Here is a 21,822-nt window from a genome sequence, read left to right as displayed (position 1 = left end):
GTTTAAGCCTCCTAGTGTGTGGTATTTTGTTATGGCAGCCCAAGCAGATTAATATAATAGAAAGGAAAACAGTAAGTTCATTGTTAAGTTCCATTCATGCTTGAAGTAACTAACAACAAGTACACTATCCATAACATTCTGGGAGAAGTGAAAATGGTATTAGATCTATTATGTATTTATAAATATATTCTATTTATTGCACAATAAACATACCTAGGTTGAGGTGATATTTGAGGACATGGCCCCCTTTCCTCCTCAGTTAACTTCACACTGGTTGGTCAACACATGTGCCACCTTCTCAGCTTCTTGGAAAGGTGCCTCTCTTTTCCTTCAGGCCCAGGTGCTCTATTCCACAAAGCCCAAGCTCACACCCCATTACAGGATCTAATCCCTTATTGCTTTCTCCAGTCATCTTTACTTTACCTTTATCTCCCTTCCCACCTGCTACACTACCGGAAAAGAAAAACAGTGAATAAAGAGATTTCCTTATCTGGTTTGTCCTGAAGTTAAAAAGAGGAGGAATTAAGGTAGATAAATAATGATAATATTTAAGGTAGAGAAATATGAAGCCCTGTATCTATTTCCCTCAAATCAACTGCACAATAATGGGATGGTATGGACAAATGTTAGCCAATGAGGCTTGCCCCTTCCTCCCTCCCTACTCTACTTCCTTGTACCCCAAGGCTGAGGGTAGGGTACTTCCTGCAGTAATTCAGAAAGAAGTGACTCAATGCTCAACTGTTAATTTCAAAATTAGATTTTCACAGTCCATGGCAGAGATAATAGCTTTAGGAGAAAAAGGCTTTGGGGGCATTAACAAATCCAATTCTTAGCTTGAGCACTGGGCACAGAAAAATACCTAATACCAAGCAGACTAGATGAAGCTCCCATAGCCCTGGGAAAAGAGAGTTGGAGAGGGGAGCAATAGATTGAGTCACTGATTGGGGTCCCTGAAATGGAGCTCTTGACCTACCCATTACCCAACCCAGGACAGGCAGCAGAGAAAAGGGTGTGGGCCACAGAATCCCCAGGTAGGTAGGACAGTCTTTGAGCAGGAAAGGAAAGTTGTACTCAATTCTCGTGGGGCTCAGGGAGAGCAAGCCAGGTCTCTAAGTGTCCTCACCCCACTGCACATGGTGACAGCAGCACTATGGGGCAACAGCTGCTCTGTTTCCTGGACTCTCAGGGTGGTGAAGGAACCAATCCTCCTGTGGCCTCTCAGAGGACATCAGGCCTGCAAGAGCCTTGCAGTGAAGACAAACAGAACTCCTAGTGCATGGAGGGATATTTTTGGAAACAGTTCCAATATGTTTTCATGTACTGTATGACCTGTTGCCTTGTGGCTTCCCACTCGTAGAGTCAGGGATAAAGTGTTTTGAGTTCTTACCAAGACAATGAGCTTGAAGGTCAGGCCTGGTTCAGAAAGAGATTCAAGGTTCTTTAAGATTAGGATAGCACGTGTCTGGGTTTCTATCTATTGTCTCACATTAGTAAGAAGAGCCCCCTTTGACCTTTTTGGAGTGACAGAAATGCTCTACATTTTTATTGTACTGGTTATATGACTCTACTCATTTGCCAAAACTCATCCAACTGACCACTCAAAATAGGTGAATTTTACTGTCTATAAATTATACCTCAGAACTGATTTTTTAAAAAGATTTATTTATTTATTTTAGAGAGAGCACATGCAAGTGCGGGGGCGCAGTGGGAGAGGAAGAGAAGCAGACTCCCCACTGAGCACGGAGCCTGACTCTGGCCTCCGTCTCAGGACCCTGAGATCATGACTGAGCCTAAATCACGAGTCAGACGCTTAACCAACTGAGCCACTGAGGCATCCCTCAGAACTGATTTTTTATAAAGACACAGTATGCTGAAACTAGTGAGTGGAAATTTAATGAGGAGCGGAATATTATATCAACTGAAAGTAACTCCTCCAAATTGCTTATTAATTACAAAAGAAAAAAGAACAATTTCAATGGAGGCTAAGTGATACAACCTAACCAAAGAATCAAATCTAATTGCCAAGGTTGGGGTTAAAATGAGCCTCCTGCTATGATGCCCTGAGGACATTCCTTTGTGGAATTCCTGCCAAAAATGCCTATCTTTATCTAATCACAAGGAAACATCATGTGAACATATTTTACCTAATAGCTGGCCCATACTCTTCAAAATATCAAGGCCGTGAAACATGAAGAAAGGCTGAGGAAGTGTTTCAGATTAAAGGCAACTAAAACAAATGTGATCCTATATCGGATCCTGGACTCAAATCTAGAATATCTAGACAACTGGTGAAATTCAAATATAGAATGGATTAGACCACTATTTTATCAATGTTAAGTTTTCAGGATTTTGGGGTGCCTGACTGGTTCAGTCAGTGGAGCATGTGACTCTTGATCTCAGGGTAATAAGTTGGAGCCCTGCATTAGGTGTAGAGATTACTTTAAAATAAAGTCTTTAAAAAAAAAGTTTCAGGATTTTGATAAATGTACTGAGGTCATGTTTAAGAAAAAAGCCATTGTTCTCAGGAAATTCATACAACTATCCATGGAAAAAGGGGCATGATGAATGCGCATTACTCTCAGATTGCTCAGAGACAGAGAGAGGAAATAACTTGAATGGGGACATAATGTTAACAATTGGTGATTCTGGGTGAAGAGTATACAGGATTTTTTTTTTTTTTTTACTATTCTGGAACTTTTCTGTAAATGTGAAATTAAATCGAAATTAAAAGTTTTAAAAAGAGTCCTTTGTAATGGTCAGTAAGCACATGAAAAGATGCTCAACATCTTTAGTCATTAGAGAAATGTAAATCAAAGCCACAGTGAGATACCACTTCATTCTCACTAGGATGGCTATAATCAAAAAGACAGATAAAAGCAAGTGTTGCCAAGAATAAGATATAGAAACTGGATGTTTCTCAAAATATCCTTTTTCCTTAAAAAGTCAAACATAGAGTTACCATTTAACCTAGCAATTCCACTCCTAGGTATATACCCAAGAGCATTAAAAACAGGTACTCAGATATATACTTGTACATTACCATCTTTTTTTTTTTAAGATTTATTTATTTATTTGACAGAGAGAGACACAGGCAAGAGAGGGAACACAAGCAGGGGGAGTGGGAGAGGGAGAAGCAGGCCTCCCACCGATCAGGGAGCCCGATGCGGGGCTCGATCCCAGGACCCTGAGATCATGACCGGAGCCAAAGGCAGACACCCAATGACTGAGCCACCCAGGCGCCCCTATACTTGTACATTAATGTTTATAACACTATTATTCACAAGAGTCAATAGTTAAAAAAAATAGGTAAAAACAAGCCAAATGTATATAACGGATGAATGGATAAACAAAATGTAGTCTATCCATAAGGAATATTATTAAGCAATAAAAATAATGAAGTATTGAAAGACGACTCCAACTAACTCCATTTTGACCTCAGTCAGTACTTTCTAATCCATTAAGTTCTCTCCAACTTATCTCTTAACTTAGACAAAAGACCCTATGGGCAAAGCATCCCCAGATGGAAACTGAAACTACCCACTCAAGCAATAAGGATGGTCCTGAGCCGGCAAGACCCTGCTTGATTGACCCCAAGACAACCTGACCATGACTGCCCAGCTGCATGTACCCAGTGACCTTTGCCGCACCTTTTCCTTATATAAACCTGGAAGTATATTTAGCACTTTGGAGACAGTCTTTTGAGACGCTAGTCTGCTGTCTTCCTGGTGTTGGCCTCACTGAAATAAACTTTCTTATTTCACCAGTGCTTGTCTTTCTGCCTGTGGATTTTGTCAGCGGCAACTGGCCGAACCTGGTCCTTTTGGGACCCTCTGGGACAGCTGTTCTTGCACCCCATGCAGCAGCTATAGATCCAAAGAGACCACATGGCCAGAGACAATGTGTCTCCCCAAAAACATGAGGAGACAGGAGTCTGAAAACCACATGGGCACCTGTTCCAAAATCTTGACTCTGTGTAATCCCTATAACCTAAGCATGCCCTGGAGAACAGGAAAAAACTCCCCAAAAGGGCTGAGATGAAATTATCTACCATCCCAGTGGGATGGGGACTTGAAATCAAAATTAAGTTGATGTGTGCAAAGTAACAAGATGCCATTTCTTTTGCTCCTCATTTGGGGCACTGTAATATTGTGATTTATAATAAAAATATATATTTGATCTTTATCCCCACTCCTAGCACAGAGTTCGTAAAACCCTTGGGATTTCCTAAATGATAAGAGCAATGAAGGTGTCTTTTGTTATTCATAACAAGCCCCTTTCCACTACATCTATATTTATGTTAATAAGGTGACTTTTTTTTTTAAAGATTTATTTGTTTATTTATTCATGAGAGACAGAGGAGGAGAGAGAGAGAGAGAGAGAGAGAAGCAGAGGGAGAAGCAGGCTCCCAAGGAGCAGGGAGCCCGATGCGGGACTCGATCCCAGGACCCTGGGATCATGACCTGAGCCGAAGGCAGACGCTTAACCATCTGAGCCACCCAGGCACCCAATGAGGTGACTTTTGAAAGCCCCTAAGTGTGGGGATTGATTGCTAGGGGAACCAACTTTGTTGTTAGAGGTTATTAGAGGCTTGACCTCAGGGGAAGGGAAGAGCTGGCGGTTGAATCAATCACCAATGGCCATGACTTAATCAACTAGGCCTATGTGATAATGAAGCTTCCATAAAAGCCCAGGAAGTGGGGGGGGGTGGTGGGCCGGTTCTGAAAGCTTCTGGGTTGGAGGACACTGGGAGGTGCAGGGAGAGTGGCACCCAGAGAAGGCATGAAAAATCACACCCTTCCCCACCTACTTTGCCATATGCATCTCTTCTATCTGGTTGTTTCTGAATTATATCCTGCGAAGGTCAGTGGAACAACCCCAGGTCAGTGGGGTCACGCTCAAACTGGTCTGGGTGGCCTGGGCCAGCAGGAGATCTTGTCAGGGCAGTTACTATTACTTGAGGGGTGCTTCAGTTTCCATTTGCCTGAGTTAAAAGATAAGCTGGAAAGAACTTAAGGAAAAATGTGGGCAAAGGTCAGTGAGTATAAGCAAGGGGGCAGTAAAGGTCAGGTCTTAGAGTCTAGCTGGTGACACAATGAACATGAGGGTACATATATCTTTATGAATTAGTGTTCACATTTTCTTCAGATAAATGCTGAGATGTGGAATTGCTGGATATGTAATTCTATTTTTAACTTTTGAGTAAATTCCATACTGTTTTCCATAGTGACTGTACCAAATAACATTCCAATCAAGAGTGCACAAGAGTTCCCATTTCTCTATGTTCTCATCAGCCCTTGCTGCTTCTTGCTATTTTTTGTGTTTACTTATTTATTTTTAAAGATTTTATTTATTTTTTGACAGAGAGAGAGATAGTGAGAGAGGGAACACAAGCAGAGGGAGCGGGAGAGGGAGAAGCAGGTTTCCCGCTAAGCAGGGAGCCCGATGTGGGGTTCGATCCCAGGACCCTGGGATCATGACCTGAGCCGAAGGCAGACACTTAACGACTAAACCACCCAGGCACCCCTATTTTTTGTTTTTGTTTTGTTTTTAACAGGTGAGGTGATATCTCATTGTAGTTCTGATTTGCATTTTCCTGATGATTAGTGATGTTGAGCACCTTGTACCCCATTGGCTATCTGTATCATAGATCTGCCCAGTTTTTACTTGGATTGTTCAGGGTTTGTTTGTTTGTTTTTTGCTATTGAGTTGTGTGAGTTCTTTATATATTTTGGATATTAACCTCTTATCAGATATATATCAGTTTTGCAAATTTTTCCCATCCTGTAGGTTGCTTTTTCATTTCACTGATGTTTTTGTTCCTGTGCAGATGCTTTTTAGTTTGATATAGTCCCACTTGCTTATTTTTGCTTTTGTCGCCTTTGTTTTTGTGTCTTTAATCCATTTTGAGTTAATTTTTATGTATGGTATAAGATAGTAAATCACCTTCTTTGAACTTTTAAGATGGCAACTTATACTATCAAATTCCCTTTTATTGGAATACTTGCATACTTGGAAAAAAAACATGTTACTGGCCTATTGTTATCTGGATTCTGTTTGCTAACACTAATTTAAGATATTTGCTTTAATATTCTCAAAGGTTGACGTCTGATATGTTGTTACTGCTGTAGTCATCTCTGCACCCTATTTCTCTGTTTGGGGTATTCCTCCAGAGGATGAAATCCTAGTTGCTCTGCTCCAGGGGGAGATATGGAAGAATGTTGTGACTAGAAGGAGGCCAGCCTAGACAAGGAAGGGCTGGAATAGATTTGCCTTGAAATGAAGCCATGATGAATAGTGAGGCAGAAAGCATAGGTCATCTGCATGTATTTAAAAACTATGAAGATGACTGAAAAAAAAGGTAGCATCAAGCTTAATGGTAAAATAATGAAAGAATACCCACTTAAGTAAGGAACAATATAAGAATGCTCATTGTTACTACTGTTAACAATGGCTTTGGAGGTATTAACAAATGTATTTAAATAAGAAAAAGAGGTTTAACATTGGAGGGAAAAAAGATGGCAAAGGTATTATTTGTAGAAAACACCTTTATTTACCCGAAAATTCAGAACCACCAACAACGAAACTATTATAAGCAATACGACAACTTAACAAAACGGTTGTGTACAAAACTACTGTACAATGATCAAGAGGTTTCCTAAATAAGACAGTCTACTGGATGGGAGAAAATATTTGCAAATGGTTTATCTGATAAGGGGTTAGATCCAAAGTATCTAAAGATACAACTCAACACACAGAAAACCAAATAAACCAATTTAAAATGTATAATATCTATAGAAAGGAAACTTCAAAATTCCACCAGAGAATGGAATGGCAGACTAAGAACCTCCAAAAATTCACTCCCCCCATAAAAGCAATGAGAACTCTGGCAAAAAATTTCAAAATCAACTTTTTTCAGAACTCTGAAGATGAACCAAAGGCTTGCAACAATCCAAGGAACATTTATTCAAGAAAAATGGCTGAATTCCAGTAAGAACAGAGAGCTTTTCAGAATTATAACTTGCCCTATTCTGATCCCCTTCTTACCAGCTCTATGGTAGCTTTGAAAGCCAACAGCCTCATAACATGGTAGCTGTGGAACCCAGCTACCTAGCAACCACTGGAGAGAACAGACAGGTTTGGGGCTCCTGAAAAAGCCCCACTCCAAGAGAATTACATAGTTTGACCTTTTTAGAGGCTCCTGGAAATTCCCACTCACAGGGCTTATCTTTATTTGACCTCATTCAGAGCTTACTCACTGCAAAAGCCTTTTCCTGGAACATTTGTTTAAAAAATAAAATCAGTAGTGACTGTTTAATATTGAAGGTACATGAAAAAGGGTAACAGTTATAGAGCAAAGAAGAGACTGCCCAAAAACTGAAAAGGAAGTTTGGGGAATGAGATGTCCATAGAAGACTTTGAAATATGCCAACACATTCCTGGGGAGCTAGAGGCCATTTGATGTACAAGCCAGTGCACATGCCCAGGAAAGACTTGAGAAGGTTCTAATCTCTCACCTCTGGTTAGTGCTGAGGCTCTGTATAAGCAGGAAGTGAAGGCTAAGCCTGAGTTGTAAACTGCCAGATTTAAGGTTTGTCCTAACACACAGACACAGACCCCTTGGCAAAGGCTGGGAAACTTACTGGTGCCAGGCATTTAAGGAATCTCTGTCCAATTATTGCCTAACCCCTGAGTTAAGTGAACAGAGACTTTAGTGGCCACACATGACAAAGAAAACAGACTACAAAATTAGTACAGGAAAGTCACTAAGCAAACACATAACAACAACCACTGCACCAAACATTAACTAAAATAAATCCTGGATGGTAGGTCTCTGACTTACAGAGTTGCCAAATTATATTATTTAAAATGCCTGGTTTTCAATAAGAAATGATGACATGAGCAACGGCACACTGTTGCTAGTAGTTTTTTGGTAGAGTCTTTCAGGTTTTCTATATATAATATCATGTCATCTATAAATAGTGAAAGTTTTACTTCTCCCTTACCAATTTGGATGCCTTTTCTTTTTTTTGTTGTCCGATTGCTGTGGCTAGGACCTTCAGTACTATGTTGAATTAAAGTGGTGAGAATGGACATCTTTGTCTTGTTTCTGACCTTCGGGGAAAAGCTCTGTTTTTCCCCATTGAGTATGATGTTTGCTGTGGGTTTTTCATATATGGCCTTTATTATGCTGAGGTATATTTCCTCTAGATCTACCTTGTTGAGGGCTTTTATCATGAATGGATGTTGTACTCTGTCAATGCTTTTTCTGTGTTTATCGAGATGATCATATGAGTTTTATCCTTTCTCTTATTGAAATGATGTATCACACATTGATTGATTTTTGAATATTGAAACACCCTTACATCCTGGGAATACAACCCCCTTGATCGTGATGAATGTTGTCTTTTTCATTGTATTGTTGGATTTGGTTTGTTAATATTTTGTTGAGGATTTTTGCATCTACATTCATCAGGGATACTGGCAAGTAGCTCTGTTTCTTTGTGGTGTCTTGCTACTTAATTTTTTTGAAAAAGATTTTATTTATTTGACAGAGAGAGAGAAAGAGAGAGAGAGAGTACACAAGCAGGGAGAGCAGCAGGCAGAGGGAGAGGGAGAAGCAGGCTCCCCGCTAAGCAGAGAGCCTGATGTGGAACTTGATCCCACGACTTCAGGATCACGACCGGAGCCAAAGACAGATGCTTAACTGACTGAGCCACCCAGGTGCCCCAATTTTAAGAGCTCTTTAATATCCCCTTAATATGTTAGTGATATTAGCCATTTGTCTGTTATATATGTTGCAAATATTTTCTCCTGGTTTGTCAATTGTGCTCTGACTTTGTTTATGATGGCTTTCGACCATGAGAAATGTTTTAATGCAAATTTATCATTTTTTTTTTATTATTCTGGATTTCAAGTCATAGTTAGACTTTTCCCTACACTGAAGCTAAAGAGGAAGCCATTTGTGTTGTCTGCTAGTACTTGTAAGTTTCAGTTTTTGCATTTAGATCTCTAATCCAGTTAGTATTTATTTATTTATTTATTTTAAAAAGATTTTATTTATTTATTTGACAGAGAGAGAAGGAGCAGGAACACAAGCAGGGCGAGTGGGAGAGGGAGAAGCAGGCTTCCCGCTGAGCAGGGAGCCCGATGCAGGGCAGACGTTTAATGACTGAGCCACTCAGGCGCCCTAGAATTTATTTTTATGTGAAGTGTTAGGTATGGTTCTACTTTTATCTTTCCCCAAATGGCTCCTCAGTTGTTTTCAGCACTATTTTTTATTTTATTTTATTTTATTTTTTTTAAAGATTTTTATTTATTTATTTGACAGAGAGACACAGCGAGAGCAGGAACACAAGCAGGGGGAGTGGGAGAGGGAGAAGCAGGCTTCCCGCGGAGCAGGGAGCCCAATGCGGGGCTCGATCCCAGGACCCTGGGATCATGACCTGAGCTGAAGGCAGACGCTTAACGACTAAGCCACCCAGGCGCCCTCAGCACTATTTTTTAGAAAATCCATTTTTGCCCCAGCAGCTTGAGATGACCCTTTACCAATATTCCAAGTTTCCAAATGTGCCTCGGTTTATTTTGGGACTTTCTTTTCTATTCTATTCTATTCTATTCTGCTGGTCTGTTTGTCTACTCATGCACTGATACTGCACAGTTTTGTCATAGAGGCTTTATATTATGTTTTCTTGTCTGATAAGGCTAGGGCTCCTCAGATTTTCCTTTTCATTGTTAGCCAAAATATTTTTGCATATTTGTTTTTTTCTATAGCGTATTCTTGTTGAAAATGCATAGCCTGCATTTAATCATGAGGAAACTGAGGGAAATTGTATACAAGAATTGGCTAATAATCAAAAGATGAAGGAATTTTCCAGAATTAAAGGAGAGTAAGGAAACATGATAAATGTACTATGTGGTCCTAGATAGATAAAAGGACATGGGACAAGTGACAAGTTTAAATGAGGTCTATAGATTAGATAATAATAATGCATCACTATTACTTTACTGGTTGGCTGTACTATGTTTATGTAGGTTATAAACATTTGGGGAAACTGGGTAAAGGATATATGGGAATTCTTTGTAATATTTTGGCAATCTTTTTATAAACCTGAAATGATTTCAAATTAAAAAATAAAAACATTTGGGGCGCCTGGGTGGCTCAGTCATTAAGCGTCTGCCTTCAGCTCAGGTCATAACCCCAGGGTACTGGGATTGAGCCCCACATCAGGCTCCCTGCTCAGCAGGAAGCCTGCTTCTCCTTCTCCCACTCCCCTGGTTGTGTTCCTGCTCTCACTATCTTGCTCTGTCAAATAAAATCTTTAAAAAAAAAAGTAAAAACATTTAAAGATGAGAAAAAATTTAATTATACATAATAAATATTTATTATATTTATAAAATATTGGAATATTATATATAATCAATCTCTTTGCCAAACGTAGGAGTTACAGACTTGTTACTGGCAAGAGGGAAGCAAATGGGTGAGCAAAACTATTGTGATGTAGGAGCATTTCCTAGTGTAGCTTTCATTAAACTGTCAGTGCAGGAACTGGATTCCTAGGAAGGTTACAATGTTTCCTGATAAGACTTGCCAACCACTCTGGCAATGATGTTGGCATCACTTGAAGGTACAGGCCAGATGGCCTGCCTTCCGATGCATTTGGGCAAGTAGCAGAGGCAAAGGGAGGTTGGATAAATATGTGGAAGGGTTATTTAGTGTGATATAGTACCAAAACTCTAAGGACTTGCAGCTAATTTAAAATTCCAACTTTTGAAGCTTTATCCAGGCCACCTAAAGCCTTGACTCACTCTCAGATTCAGAAAAAGAGAGCTCAATGATTAACAGAGGCAGGGAGAAAGGCTGTGGTAGAAATGCATTCCTGATGGCCCAGAAAGTGCTGCTTGTTGACATATAAAGTCAGAGTTTAGTATCAGCAAGCAAAGCTGCTTGATTCCCATAACTCATCAGCCTCTGTCACTCTGTATGTGGATCAGCTTTTCTGCCCAGGTCAGAGAGCAGGGATCCCTTAGAGGAGCATGTTGTACTTACTGTGGGGTGCCTGATGTTTGGGTTTTCTAACTGGGAAGCATTTCTGACTCACCTCATGTGGAGCATCTGAACTGCCTGTTTGTGGAAAAAAATCTTCTCTCTGGTACTTCAAATGACTCTAAGAAGAACCATGGCTTGCCCACTGGAGGGGCCTCTGTGAAATAAAGCAGGTTGGTTAGACTTTATTTTCAAGAAAGTAGAATTAGAAAATCAATCCTTACATTACATGTAACACATTTGATGGTCAGGCTCAAACGTGGCTATTTTAAATCTGGGAGTATTTCAGTGCGACATCTGAGAGCTATGCATTATAAAAGCAGAAAAGCATGTACTCTTTTTTTTTTGTCAGCTTTCTTAGCCTGATACCCTAAAGATGCAAAATTAATCATACTGAACAGAGAAAACATAACAAATTACTTAATACCTTTGACTTGAATTCTACCTTTATTGAAAAGGCAAGCAGCTAGTGGTTTACATTATTGTATGTACCTTAAATTAAGTTAGAAACTGTTATAAGATGGAAGATTTTTGTGGTCATCAGTATTTCAAAAACACTTCAGATAAAGGCTACCTAGAATAATTACAAGTACATTTTAAGAGTTGTAAAATCACCTTGCAGGAAGTAATTTGTTGAACTACACTAGAGGTTTTACCAGAAAGGAAGAACAATGTCATAAATAATTTTGTGAGTCACATTAAAAGGAATTTGATGGGACGTCTGGTTGGCAAAGTTGGTTAAGCATCCCACTCTTGGTTTCAGCTCAGGTCATGATCTCAGGGTCGTGAGATAGAGCTCCGCGTCAGGCTCCATGCTCAGTGCAGAGTCTGTTTGAGATTCTCTCTCCCTCTCTCTCTGCCCCTCCCACTCATCCTCTCTCTCGCTCTCTCAAATAAGTAAATCTTTATTTTTTTAAAAGATTTTATTTATTTGTCAGAGAGGGAGAGTGAGTGCACAAGCAGAGGGAGCGGCAGGCAGAGGGAGAAGCAGACTCCTTACTGGGTAAGGAGGAGCCTGATGCAGGACTTGATCCCAGGACCCTGGGATCATGACCTGAGCCGAAAGCAGATGCTTAACAGATTGAGCCACCCAGACATCCCCAAAATAAGTAAATCTTTAAAGAAAAAAAAAGAATTTGGTGAGAAGGGTGATTGGTAAAATGTATCTTGTAGTTAAGAAATCTAGCTTGAAGAGTTGTAGAGCTTGACACTGTTGGGATATAGTTGCATACATTTGCTGCTTATGCTTCATATACTAGTGCAAAATGATAATAAAGGTAGTAATTTTGAGGGCTTCAATTATGCCAAACTACTAGATATATAATTACTAAAGTACTAAAATAATATTTTAAAAATAATCATAACTGGGGCACCTGGGTGTCTCAGTTGGTTAAGCGTCTGCCTTTGGCTCAGGTCATTATCTCAGGGTCCTGGGATCCAGCCCAGTGTCTGGCTCCCTGCTCAGCAGGAAGTCGGCTTCTCTCTCTCCTTCTGCCCCTCCCTCCTTTTCGTGCTCTCTCTCTCTCAAATGAATAAATAAAACCTTTAAAAAATTATAACTACCATTTCTTTAAAAAAAAAGCATATAACTCACAGTTAGTAGACTTATTAAATTGGGTCAACTATATTATTGGAGGTATATTTTAGGTTTGTGGGTTCTCATAAAACAAAACTCACAAGTCCTCTAGAATTATCAGAACCACTGAGGGCTAGCAATTAATGCAAAGGAACTGGGGGTTTGGTAAGAGATAGTTGGTTACAATCCCAAATTCTAATGCTATAGTCACACCATTTATACCACTTAATTACCTAGAAAATCAGCTGAATTTGAGCACTTTTAGTCATGGTTCCAAATTCATTTACATATGTTAATACCGAAGCTATGGCATTTGTCTTGTTATAAATACCTTGCCTCACATTGTAATGTAAAATGTGTGATACTTAGCACTGCTTAAATGAATTATATAAATGATAGAAAATTTGGATAAATTGAGGCTTTTTAAATTAGTATTATTGTTGTTACTTTTTCCATTAGTACCTGCAGCTTCAGCAATGACTTTGTGACACTCTGTCTTAACAGTGACCAGTTCTGTAGCTTTTAAAATGCTGGATTTTCAGTTGTTTGTTTTGTTTGTTTTTTTAGAGAGAGAAAGAGAGAGTGCACATGGGCAAGCAGGGGAAGGAGCAGCAGGAGAGAGAATCTTAAGCAGGCTCCAAGCCCAGCACAGAACTGACCCAGGGCTTGATCTCATGATTGAAGGTCATGACCTGAGCTGAAATCAAGAGTTGGTCGCTTAACTGACTGAGCCACCCAGGCACCCCTGGATTTTCAGTTGTAAGGCAGATTTTGTCAGTGCCTTTTCTCTTATTAAATTCTCTAATATTAATGAACAATGAAACATCCATTAAGTTATTAGGAAATAATACATATAATACTGGATTGTATAATGGTGAGAAGTTTATGTCTTCAACAAAATTGTTAGACCTGTCCCTGACTTTGAGCAATATCCACATTATAGTCATTAACTGAAAAATAAAGATAAGAATATGCCATTGTTTCCATTATGTGAAAAATAAAATCTTATAAATCATAAAACATCCCAACTCTTATTACAACTATTTAAAAGACTGTGAACTTATCAAAATGCATATGAAAAAAGTTTTTTGTTTTTTTTCTAAAGTAGGTCCACATCCAACATGGGGCTTTAACTCATGACCCTGAGATCATGAGCCACATGCTCTACCCAGTGAGCCAGCCAGGCACCCTGAAACAAGTTTTAATATACTTTACAGTGGGTAGATTTATCTGAATTCTCAGGCATGGTTATGGCAGAGCAAGAATTCTCTAGCAAATTCAATAAAAAGCATGACCGAAAAATATTTGAAAAGTTCTATGGGAGAAGTGCCAGTAAAGACAGCAGGATTGGACAGACAAGAAGGGGAGTTCAAGAGAGCACCATCCCAGGGGAGGCCAGAAAGTCTCCAACAAGAACTAGTGGTCACTAGTCTTGGGCAAGAGCGGGGACAGCTTTTCCAGAGACTGGAAGAAAGTGAGCATGTAGCCTATTGTTTTTGTTTTCCTAGCATCTCTTATCTCTGCTTTTGGTAACAGTCCCAAACTTTTGTTTGGGGACACACTAAGAGGTGGAGAAGTGGGAGTATGATCTAAGGGAAGCCAATCAGATTCTATTTATCTCAGGAATTTGAAAGTTCATAAAGGAAACACAAGAAGGGAAGTGACTGGACCTTGGTCATTCTGGTGGCATTGGCTCAAAGGGGACTCCTGAGTTCCTATGGTTTATGCCCTCTCCAAGCCCTGCCTGCTTACCTTTTCCTTACCTGTGAGTTCTGTAGGTTCTTAACCCCAAATTCAATTTTGTCAGTTTGCCAGTCAAATTCTGTTATGTGCAAATAAAGAGCTGTATGAGATACAGAAGGTGTGTATACATACAAACATTTTAAGTATGAGGTGAGGAGAGGGAGTCTGTTCTCTGCTGCAGAGGCAAGTGGGTAGATAATATGAAAAACTGTGAAGTTATGGAAGGGTGCTGATCAAGGGTAAGTATAAAGATCAAGGATAAGTAAAAGGACTGCTAATCAGTGCTGAGGGTTCAGCCAAATTTGCAGAATATGAATTTGTAGTGATTTCATTTGGGAACCTAGGTGCAGGAAAGGAGAAAGGACATAATTGGACTGATTCAAAGTTAGGAGTTAGCAGAGCTATGTGTCAGAAAGGTGACATGAGGATATTAAAGAGCTTTCAAGAGAAGTTGATGGCTACTATCATGCGTGCTATGCAGACCAGGAAAGGAAATAAAGCTAAGAAGGTATTATTGTGGGAAAAGGAGAGGAGTGGGGATTGAGGTTTGGGTTAGTTGAGAACAGACTAGGGAATAAAAGAAAGACCTGAAAATTTAAGAGGCTGCTCTATTGCAGTCCAGATCTAGAAGAAAGAAAATCAGGTGATAAGGTCCAGGGTGTGAGTGAGGGGCTCTGAGAATTGGGATGTTGATTAAGGTTCTTGAGGCACATTAAGCCCAGGGTCATTACCTGGCTACTGAAGTTGATGATGTCAGATGAGATGCAAGTGCAGTAACTGGCTCACCTAAATTTTACCAAATTGGAAACGTTTTTGTTTTGTTTTTTATGAATGCGAGGCATTCTACTAGAAGGCTGGTAGATAAACACTTAAAAATAAAGTTCCCTTAAGAGAGTAAGACTAGCTACAGTGTAGCACAGTGGCTCACTGTGTAGGTTGTCGGCTCTGCCTCTTTACTGATTGTCTAACCCTGAGGAAGTTACTTATCTTTCTGTGCCTGTTTCTTCAACCATAATATAAAGATAATAGTACCTATTTCACAGGATCATTTAAGAATTGAATGAATTAATACGTATAAAATGTTTGGTAAATACTGAGCACTTCATAAAGGGAGACATATATAAATAAATTATAATACAATGTTATACTTGTACAAATATATAGAAAATGACAGGGGCATTTAAACTGTACTTGGGATAATCAGGGAAGTTTTCACTGAGGTGATAGAGGAAAAAACAAAAGAAAGCCCAAGAGTTGGACAAAGAGCATAGGGAAAGTGGTAAGATCCATGTTTAATGCTCGCCAGAAGGCAGGCATCGTGCTGTTTTAAGAATATCACCACACTTAATACCATGTCCCTGCGAGATACGTATCTTCCTTTTTCTGAGGACGAAAGGTAACAGAGTTTAAGTAACTTGCCCTTGCGTACAAAGGAACGAAAAGAAACTGGGATTTTTAATTAAAGAAGTAAGTTGGTCTGGCACAAGAGGGACTCAGCAGAGGGAAAAATCTGGATCACTGAGCGCTAGTGGGGAGCTGGGAGAATTGAAGATATATTCACAACAGAGATCAGATTATAAAAGATTTTTGCTTGTCTTACGAGAAGGCTGCACTTGAATCCGTGGACAACGCTGAATGAGTAAAAAGGCTTTTTTAAGCAGAACCTACACAAAGAGTTGAAACCGAGCAGGTCGGCAGGCACGGTGATGGTCAGATTGGTCCGTCCTCCTCCCCTTACTGAGCGCCAGTGCGTCGACCCAGCAGCGAAGGGCAGCGGAGATGCAACCAGGAAGAGACGCAGCTGGGAAAGCTTTCCCTCCGCCCACGTCGCCCGACGGCCGAAGCCCCTAGGCCGGTTGTTCCACAGGTTCCTTTCGGGACTCCCCTCTTGTGACAAGCCAGGTTGGCAGCGTGCTCCGAGGCCAGAGCCTGCGTCCTCCCGCTCCAAGACAGCCCGGCCACCAGCGCCCCCTGGCGTCGGCATCCTCTCTTCCCCTCCAGCTTCCACTTTAGCCCAGCTGCAGGCCTTCTAACTCAACTCCCTAGGCCGTGGCCACTTCTTTTTTCTGGCGGCGCCGCACATCCGGTCACGTGCGAGCCAGGTCACGTGAGAGACGATCACGTGCCGGGGCCGCGGAGCTCTGGGTTCGGGGCTCCGCTTCCGCAGACCTGCGGGCCTCGGCGGGTGCGGTCGTGGCTGCCCCGGAGCCCGCCGAACTGCACGGCCGGGATGGTGAGGGTGACGGGCAGGGGCGGGCAGGAGTCGGCCGGGGTGGGCCGGGGTGGGGTGGGGCGGGGCCGCCGCCTCCCCGAAGCTCACCCCCTCTTCTCCGTCCTTCCCGCTGCAGATGAACCGGACGACCCCGGACCAGGAGCGGGCGCCGGCGTCCGAGCCCGTGTGGGAGCGACCCTGGTCGGTGGAGGAGATCCGCAGGAGCAGCCAGAGCTGGTCGCTGGCGGCTGATGCGGGCGTGAGAGGCGGGCCCCAGGGACGGGAGGGGAGCGCGGGCCGGCTGGGGTGACGCGCGGCCTGCGAGCAGGAGGACGGGAGCCGCGATTCCTTCTCCACCCGGTCAATCCCGCTGCCTCTGTTATTTTTAATAACACGTCCCTTCCCGCGCTCAAAAACGCCAAGGTGGCGGACCCTAGGCGCTTGGGCTGGGGCGAGCCCGTCGTCCTTAGCCGGCTGAGTGCCCCACTTGGACTGCAGCCCAGATGCGGGGTTCTCTTCCTTGTTTGGGTTTTCTAGCAGTGCACCCATCTCCATCTCGAGGGAGGCAGATTTTTCTCTGCGCCGCGGAATTGCTAGGGCACCAGTGAGGCCATTCCACGTTGGGACCCGGACTGTATGGGGAGGCAGACAAGCCTCTATATAGATATCCCGGAGTGGGACTTTAAAGGCTGGGGACCCTAGAAACTCAAAACTGGGATTCCAAAATCCCATATGAATACATTTTTTAAAAAAATAAGAGTGGTGGTTTGTTATTTCGCTCTTCGTCTGGGATTTCTGAAGAATGATAACCAGACAAGACTTTAAAATTTCTCCAGAAATGAGGTAGCAAGTGTCCATTGACTCCTTGCCACTGTTTCGATGAGCTGCTTTAGTGTTTTCCGTGCTGCTTGGTCTTGGGTACTGTCAAAAGGGGCATCCCTACATTCCAGCACACACACCCTCACAGAGGTGAAAAGAAATGGGTTCTTTTTTTTTTTTTTTTGACGCACGGAATAGACGCATGTGATATTGATATTGCTGTGTGCTTGTTTTCTAAATAGCTGCTACAGTTTCTACAGGAATTCTCACAGCAGACTATCTCTAGGACCCATGAAATCAAGAAACAAGTGGATGGACTAATCCGGGAAACTAAAGCCACAGATTGTCGCCTTCATAATGTCTTCAATGACTTCCTTATGCTGTCTAATACCCAGTTCATTGAGAACGTGAGTTACTTAATTGTATCAGACTTACAAATAATGCTTTTTGGAGAAGCAAGAGTCTGTTGTGATATTAAGTGATTTATTATTAGTTACCCTCCTTAAATTTGATGAACGTAGGGGTTCTTGGGAATTGAAGCTTCTTTCTCTAGGATTAATGCCTTTTTTTAATTAGTAAAGTTTATTTTCTCAAGCCTTTAAAAAAATCTGATGATATAATTTTCTTACATTCTAGTTTTTCCATCCCTTTTTAGTTTTAGTTGTGCTGACTTGTATGGCATTCCAACAAGCCTTACTGTGGACATGTTCTGTTAAGGAGAGCTATACACCTAGTTTGATCCTCTGGGCACCAGAATGTGGCTGCAATATTGACTGTGTCCATCACGTTCTGATAAGTTATATTAAAGGCATGTGTGTGCTTACTTGGAATAGTTTTTTTTTTTTTTTATATTTGTTAACATTTTGTTACAATGGCTGAACCTGTGATACAGAACCAACTCTAAACAGTACTGAGCTTTGAGCCATGTGTGATTTTTCCCTATATATGTATTGACTTTCTAAGTGCTAGGTCCTAGGAATACAGAGGTAAATTAGATAGACCTTTCCTTAGAGAAGATCACAATCCTCCATAATAGTGAAATTCCTGAATAGAAAGGAAACAAATGTGGCTAGAGCCCAGTGAGTGAAGGGGAGGGTGTTAAGAGATGAGAATGGAGAAGAAGCTTAGTTAAGCTGATCTCTATGTCTCATAGGAAGGTTAACTTCCTGAGTGTCAGCCTTAACTAATCTGTGAAAAGAGGATTATTAAAGTAGCCTATTTCCTGAGATTGTTAGGTGTAAAGTAGTAGAAAGGATTTTGAAAATTGCAAAATTATAAAAGCCCAAGATTCAGGATTGTGAAGAGAAGGCCAAATACTGTCATGCAGGTATCTTTTGTCGCATAGTAATGCATTTTTTTAGTAGTTCATGTTGAATTGCCACTACTGTTTTTGGGAAACTGTGTAAAATAAGGATATTAGTAAAGGTGTTAGAGATCTCTTTGCTAGTAAGTTTAAGATATGGCAAGTATTGGGGCGCCTGGGTGGCTCAGTTGTTAAGATGTGGCAAGTATTCTAGTAAAATCTGTAGTCACTTTTTGGTCATCGATATAGGATATCGATGCTTGGTTCTGAGCATCTTTCTCACTGGCAGAGGCGCTTTACAGGTACATGCAGCCCCGTTTCCTTTTCATCAAGCCAAATTTGGTCTCCTTTTAAGTATACTTGTTTGCCCTCATTCTGTACCTTTCTTGCTGGGTCAAGTGCTTAGCTCTTCTCTGCAGTCAGTGCTGGAGCCCTAGAATGGGAAAGGAGTAGAATTGGAAGGGTCCCTTTGTACCCAATGTGCCTGTACCACATGGTACTAAATTGGTACCCAATTGAATTTTTTGGGAGGAGGCATCATAAGCAATTTTTTTTTAAATCACAGTCTTCATGTCATACATAAGTATGACAGCTTTATTCAACTGTCACATTCTGGCCAAGTTTTTTTAGATTTTGAGTTTTCCTTGATCTAGTGGGTATTTTTGCTCCTGTTATTTGTTTATTTATTTATTTTTTGGTAGTAGTTCTTTATTTCTGTTCACTTCTTGGATTCCCTGTTTTCCATACATCTTTCCATTGCCTTAGTGCTTATGCTTCTTCCCCTTCCATTCTGTAGCCAGAATTCCCCTCTCACCATGCCTGTTGCCACTGCCAAGTTTTACTGCTTCTCACACCTCCCTGTAATGCCACGTGTTACCTGGTCTTCTCATTTGTGGCAGAACATGATGATGTGAAGAGTACAGCTGATGTATAATAAAACTCTGAAAAAAATCTATATGCCGTTAATAGTTTTGGCAGTGATTTGGATTTTTACATATTTTCCTCAAACCCTGACATTGGTACTCACGTATTACAATTCTGGCTTGAACAATGGTGCCATTTGGTTTCATGGTAGTTTATTGGAAAGGTATTCAAAGTCACAGGTAGGTTTCTGGGTTTTAGTAATTAACCTCAAAAGCAGGTTGAAAAATGCATTACAGAATTAGTGAAATTAAAGAGCAATCAGAACTTTCTAGGGCAAGAGAAATTAGTACCTTTAGTAAAGGCTCAAGAGGGGACTCTGATGGAGGAGAAATACTGATTAACAGTGGCCAGTGCCTCAGTGTGTTATCAGAAGGGAACAGAATTCTTAAAGTTTCATTAATCTGTTAATTCAGGCATTTCGTCCTGAAACATTAAGTGACCTAGAAGTGACTTTTTTTTAAGTTTATTTTTTTAGTAATCTCTACACCCAAAGTAGAGTTCGAACTCATGACCCCAGGGTCAAGAGTCACATGCTCTTCTGACTGAGCCAGCCAGGCGCCCCAGAAATGAGTTCTTTAGTAGCACTTCTCATGATTGTAATTTCATATTTATTAATACGATTTGATGGGTCAGACTACCCTAGTAAATCAAGTCCCACATTTGTTCTAAATGTTGTGTTCCTTGGGCCCAGCACATTCCTGATTTGTAGGACCCTAATGAATATTTGAATGAATGAATGAATGAGAGAACACATAAATGAAAAGGATCAGGGCTGTTTATAATCTGTTAAGTCCTCAGCCCGTGGTCCCTTTTCTCCAGTTCACCACCTCTCTCTTACCCCGTCTCCCCAAATGAAGAAAAGATCCTTTCAGGGAAAATACTATATTTAACAATTCTGGGAATGGCTGCCTGATTTTAAAATTATCAAAAAACATGTGAAGCTGTGAGGTTAGCCTGGTAAGAGTGAAGGAAGTTAGCACTGATTATCTGCTGCTTGCTGAGCACTTGAGATACATAGTTCTTGTCACTCTCAGAAGATCCATGGGTTTTATATATTTGTTGGATAATTTTTTAGAGGTTGTGTTTGGCCTCCCAGCCAGTCTACTGGTATCTTATGAGGTAGTTTTTTTTTTTTTTTAAGATTTTATTTATTTATTGACAGAGAGAGAGACAGCAAGAGAGGGAACACAAGCAGGGGGAGTGGGAGAGGGAGAAGCAGGCTTCCCGCCGAGCAGGGAGCCCGATGCGGGGCTTGATCCCAGGACCCTGGGATCCTGACCTGAGCCGAAGGCAGACGCTCAACGACTGAGCCACCCAGGCGCCCCTTTGAGGTAGTTTTTAATGACAAGCAGGGGAAAGAGTAGGATGCTGGTGATGTTCAGACTTGAGCGTGAAGCTCAACCTTTTAGGTTGTCTCGCTATTTAAAATCTGAAGTGACCTTGGTAGCTGCCATGTCTGAAAGCTTCAATATTAAGATTTATTTACTTTCCTGTTCCTGTCTTTCAAAATTACGCCCCCCCAAGTTTCTTGTTTTTATAGAAAATTTATTTTTTAGAAGTATGGAAAAAAGCAGCATCTGAAATTTCAGATGGTGGAGGGGTGTCTCTCAGCATTCTGGCATATATATTCTAAGTCCATTTCCCGTGCAGACATTGGCCTTTAAGTTTTTTCCTCTCTTGTTACAAAAATAATGAACACTTGTGAAGAGGTTGGCATAGATAAAAAGTACTAAAGTATAAAAAAATTAAAACCACAAAAAATCAACTAGAATTCCACCTCCCCAAGTTACCCAGCCATTGAACACTTTGCCATATTTCTTTCTAGTCCTTTTTTTTTTTAATTTTAATCTTTTCTGTATGTGTATATTTGTAGGCTGCATTTTTCTTAATATTAGTTTATTATTTTATAGGCATTTTAATATTCTTTCAATATAAAACTTTTTTTTAAAGATTTTATTTAATTGAGAGAGAGAGAATGAGAGATAGAGAGCACGAGAGGGAAGAGGGTCAGAGGGAGAAGCAGACTCCATGCTGAGCAGGGAGCCCGATGCGGGACTCGATCCTGGGACTCCAGGATCATGACCCGAGCTGAAGGCAGTTGCTTAACCAACTGAGCCACCTAGGCGCCCTCAATATAAAACTTTTTTAAAAAAGATTTTATTTATTTGAGAGAGAGTGTGAGAAGGGGGAGGCAGATGGAG

The 21,822-nt window shown here is 41.0% G+C and overlaps 2 protein-coding genes across 7 annotated transcripts in view; one reads left to right on the top strand and one right to left on the bottom strand.

Annotated features, from left to right (window-relative positions):
- NCOA4 (nuclear receptor coactivator 4) overlaps window positions 1-16,318 on the bottom strand; it is a 62,749-nt gene extending 46,431 nt beyond the window's left edge. For 2 of the 3 annotated variants that reach the window (XM_073904499.1, XM_073904501.1), the window contains exons 1-2: window positions 16,032-16,318; window positions 11,100-11,201 (exon numbers count right to left, since the gene is read on the bottom strand). The gene's annotated coding sequence lies outside the window, so the exon portion shown is untranslated. The remainder of the gene's footprint in view (window positions 1-11,099; window positions 11,202-16,031) is intronic. The other variant, XM_073904500.1, reaches the window with a different exon arrangement.
- Window positions 16,319-16,479: 161 nt separating this feature from the next.
- LOC112830562 (WASH complex subunit 2-like) overlaps window positions 16,480-21,822 on the top strand; it is a 51,542-nt gene continuing 46,199 nt past the window's right edge. For 3 of the 4 annotated variants that reach the window (XM_073904494.1, XM_025880463.2, XM_025880462.2), the window contains exons 1-3: window positions 16,481-16,596; window positions 16,712-16,834; window positions 17,637-17,801. In XM_073904494.1, the coding sequence (XP_073760595.1) occupies window positions 16,594-16,596; window positions 16,712-16,834; window positions 17,637-17,801 (291 nt within the window). In that variant the 5' untranslated portion in view covers window positions 16,481-16,593. Of the gene's footprint in view, window positions 16,597-16,711; window positions 16,835-17,636; window positions 17,802-21,822 lie in introns of all 4 variants that reach the window. The other variant, XM_025880464.2, reaches the window with a different exon arrangement.

Source organism: Callorhinus ursinus, unplaced genomic scaffold, assembly GCF_003265705.2.
Source record: "Callorhinus ursinus isolate GAN/ISIS: 27379988/994484 unplaced genomic scaffold, GSC_fseal_2.0 scaffold20, whole genome shotgun sequence".
In the NCBI taxonomy this organism is placed as follows: domain Eukaryota; kingdom Metazoa; phylum Chordata; class Mammalia; order Carnivora; family Otariidae; genus Callorhinus; species Callorhinus ursinus.
Note: the sequence above shows the minus strand (reverse complement) of the source record. Positions and strands in the feature narration are given on the sequence as shown.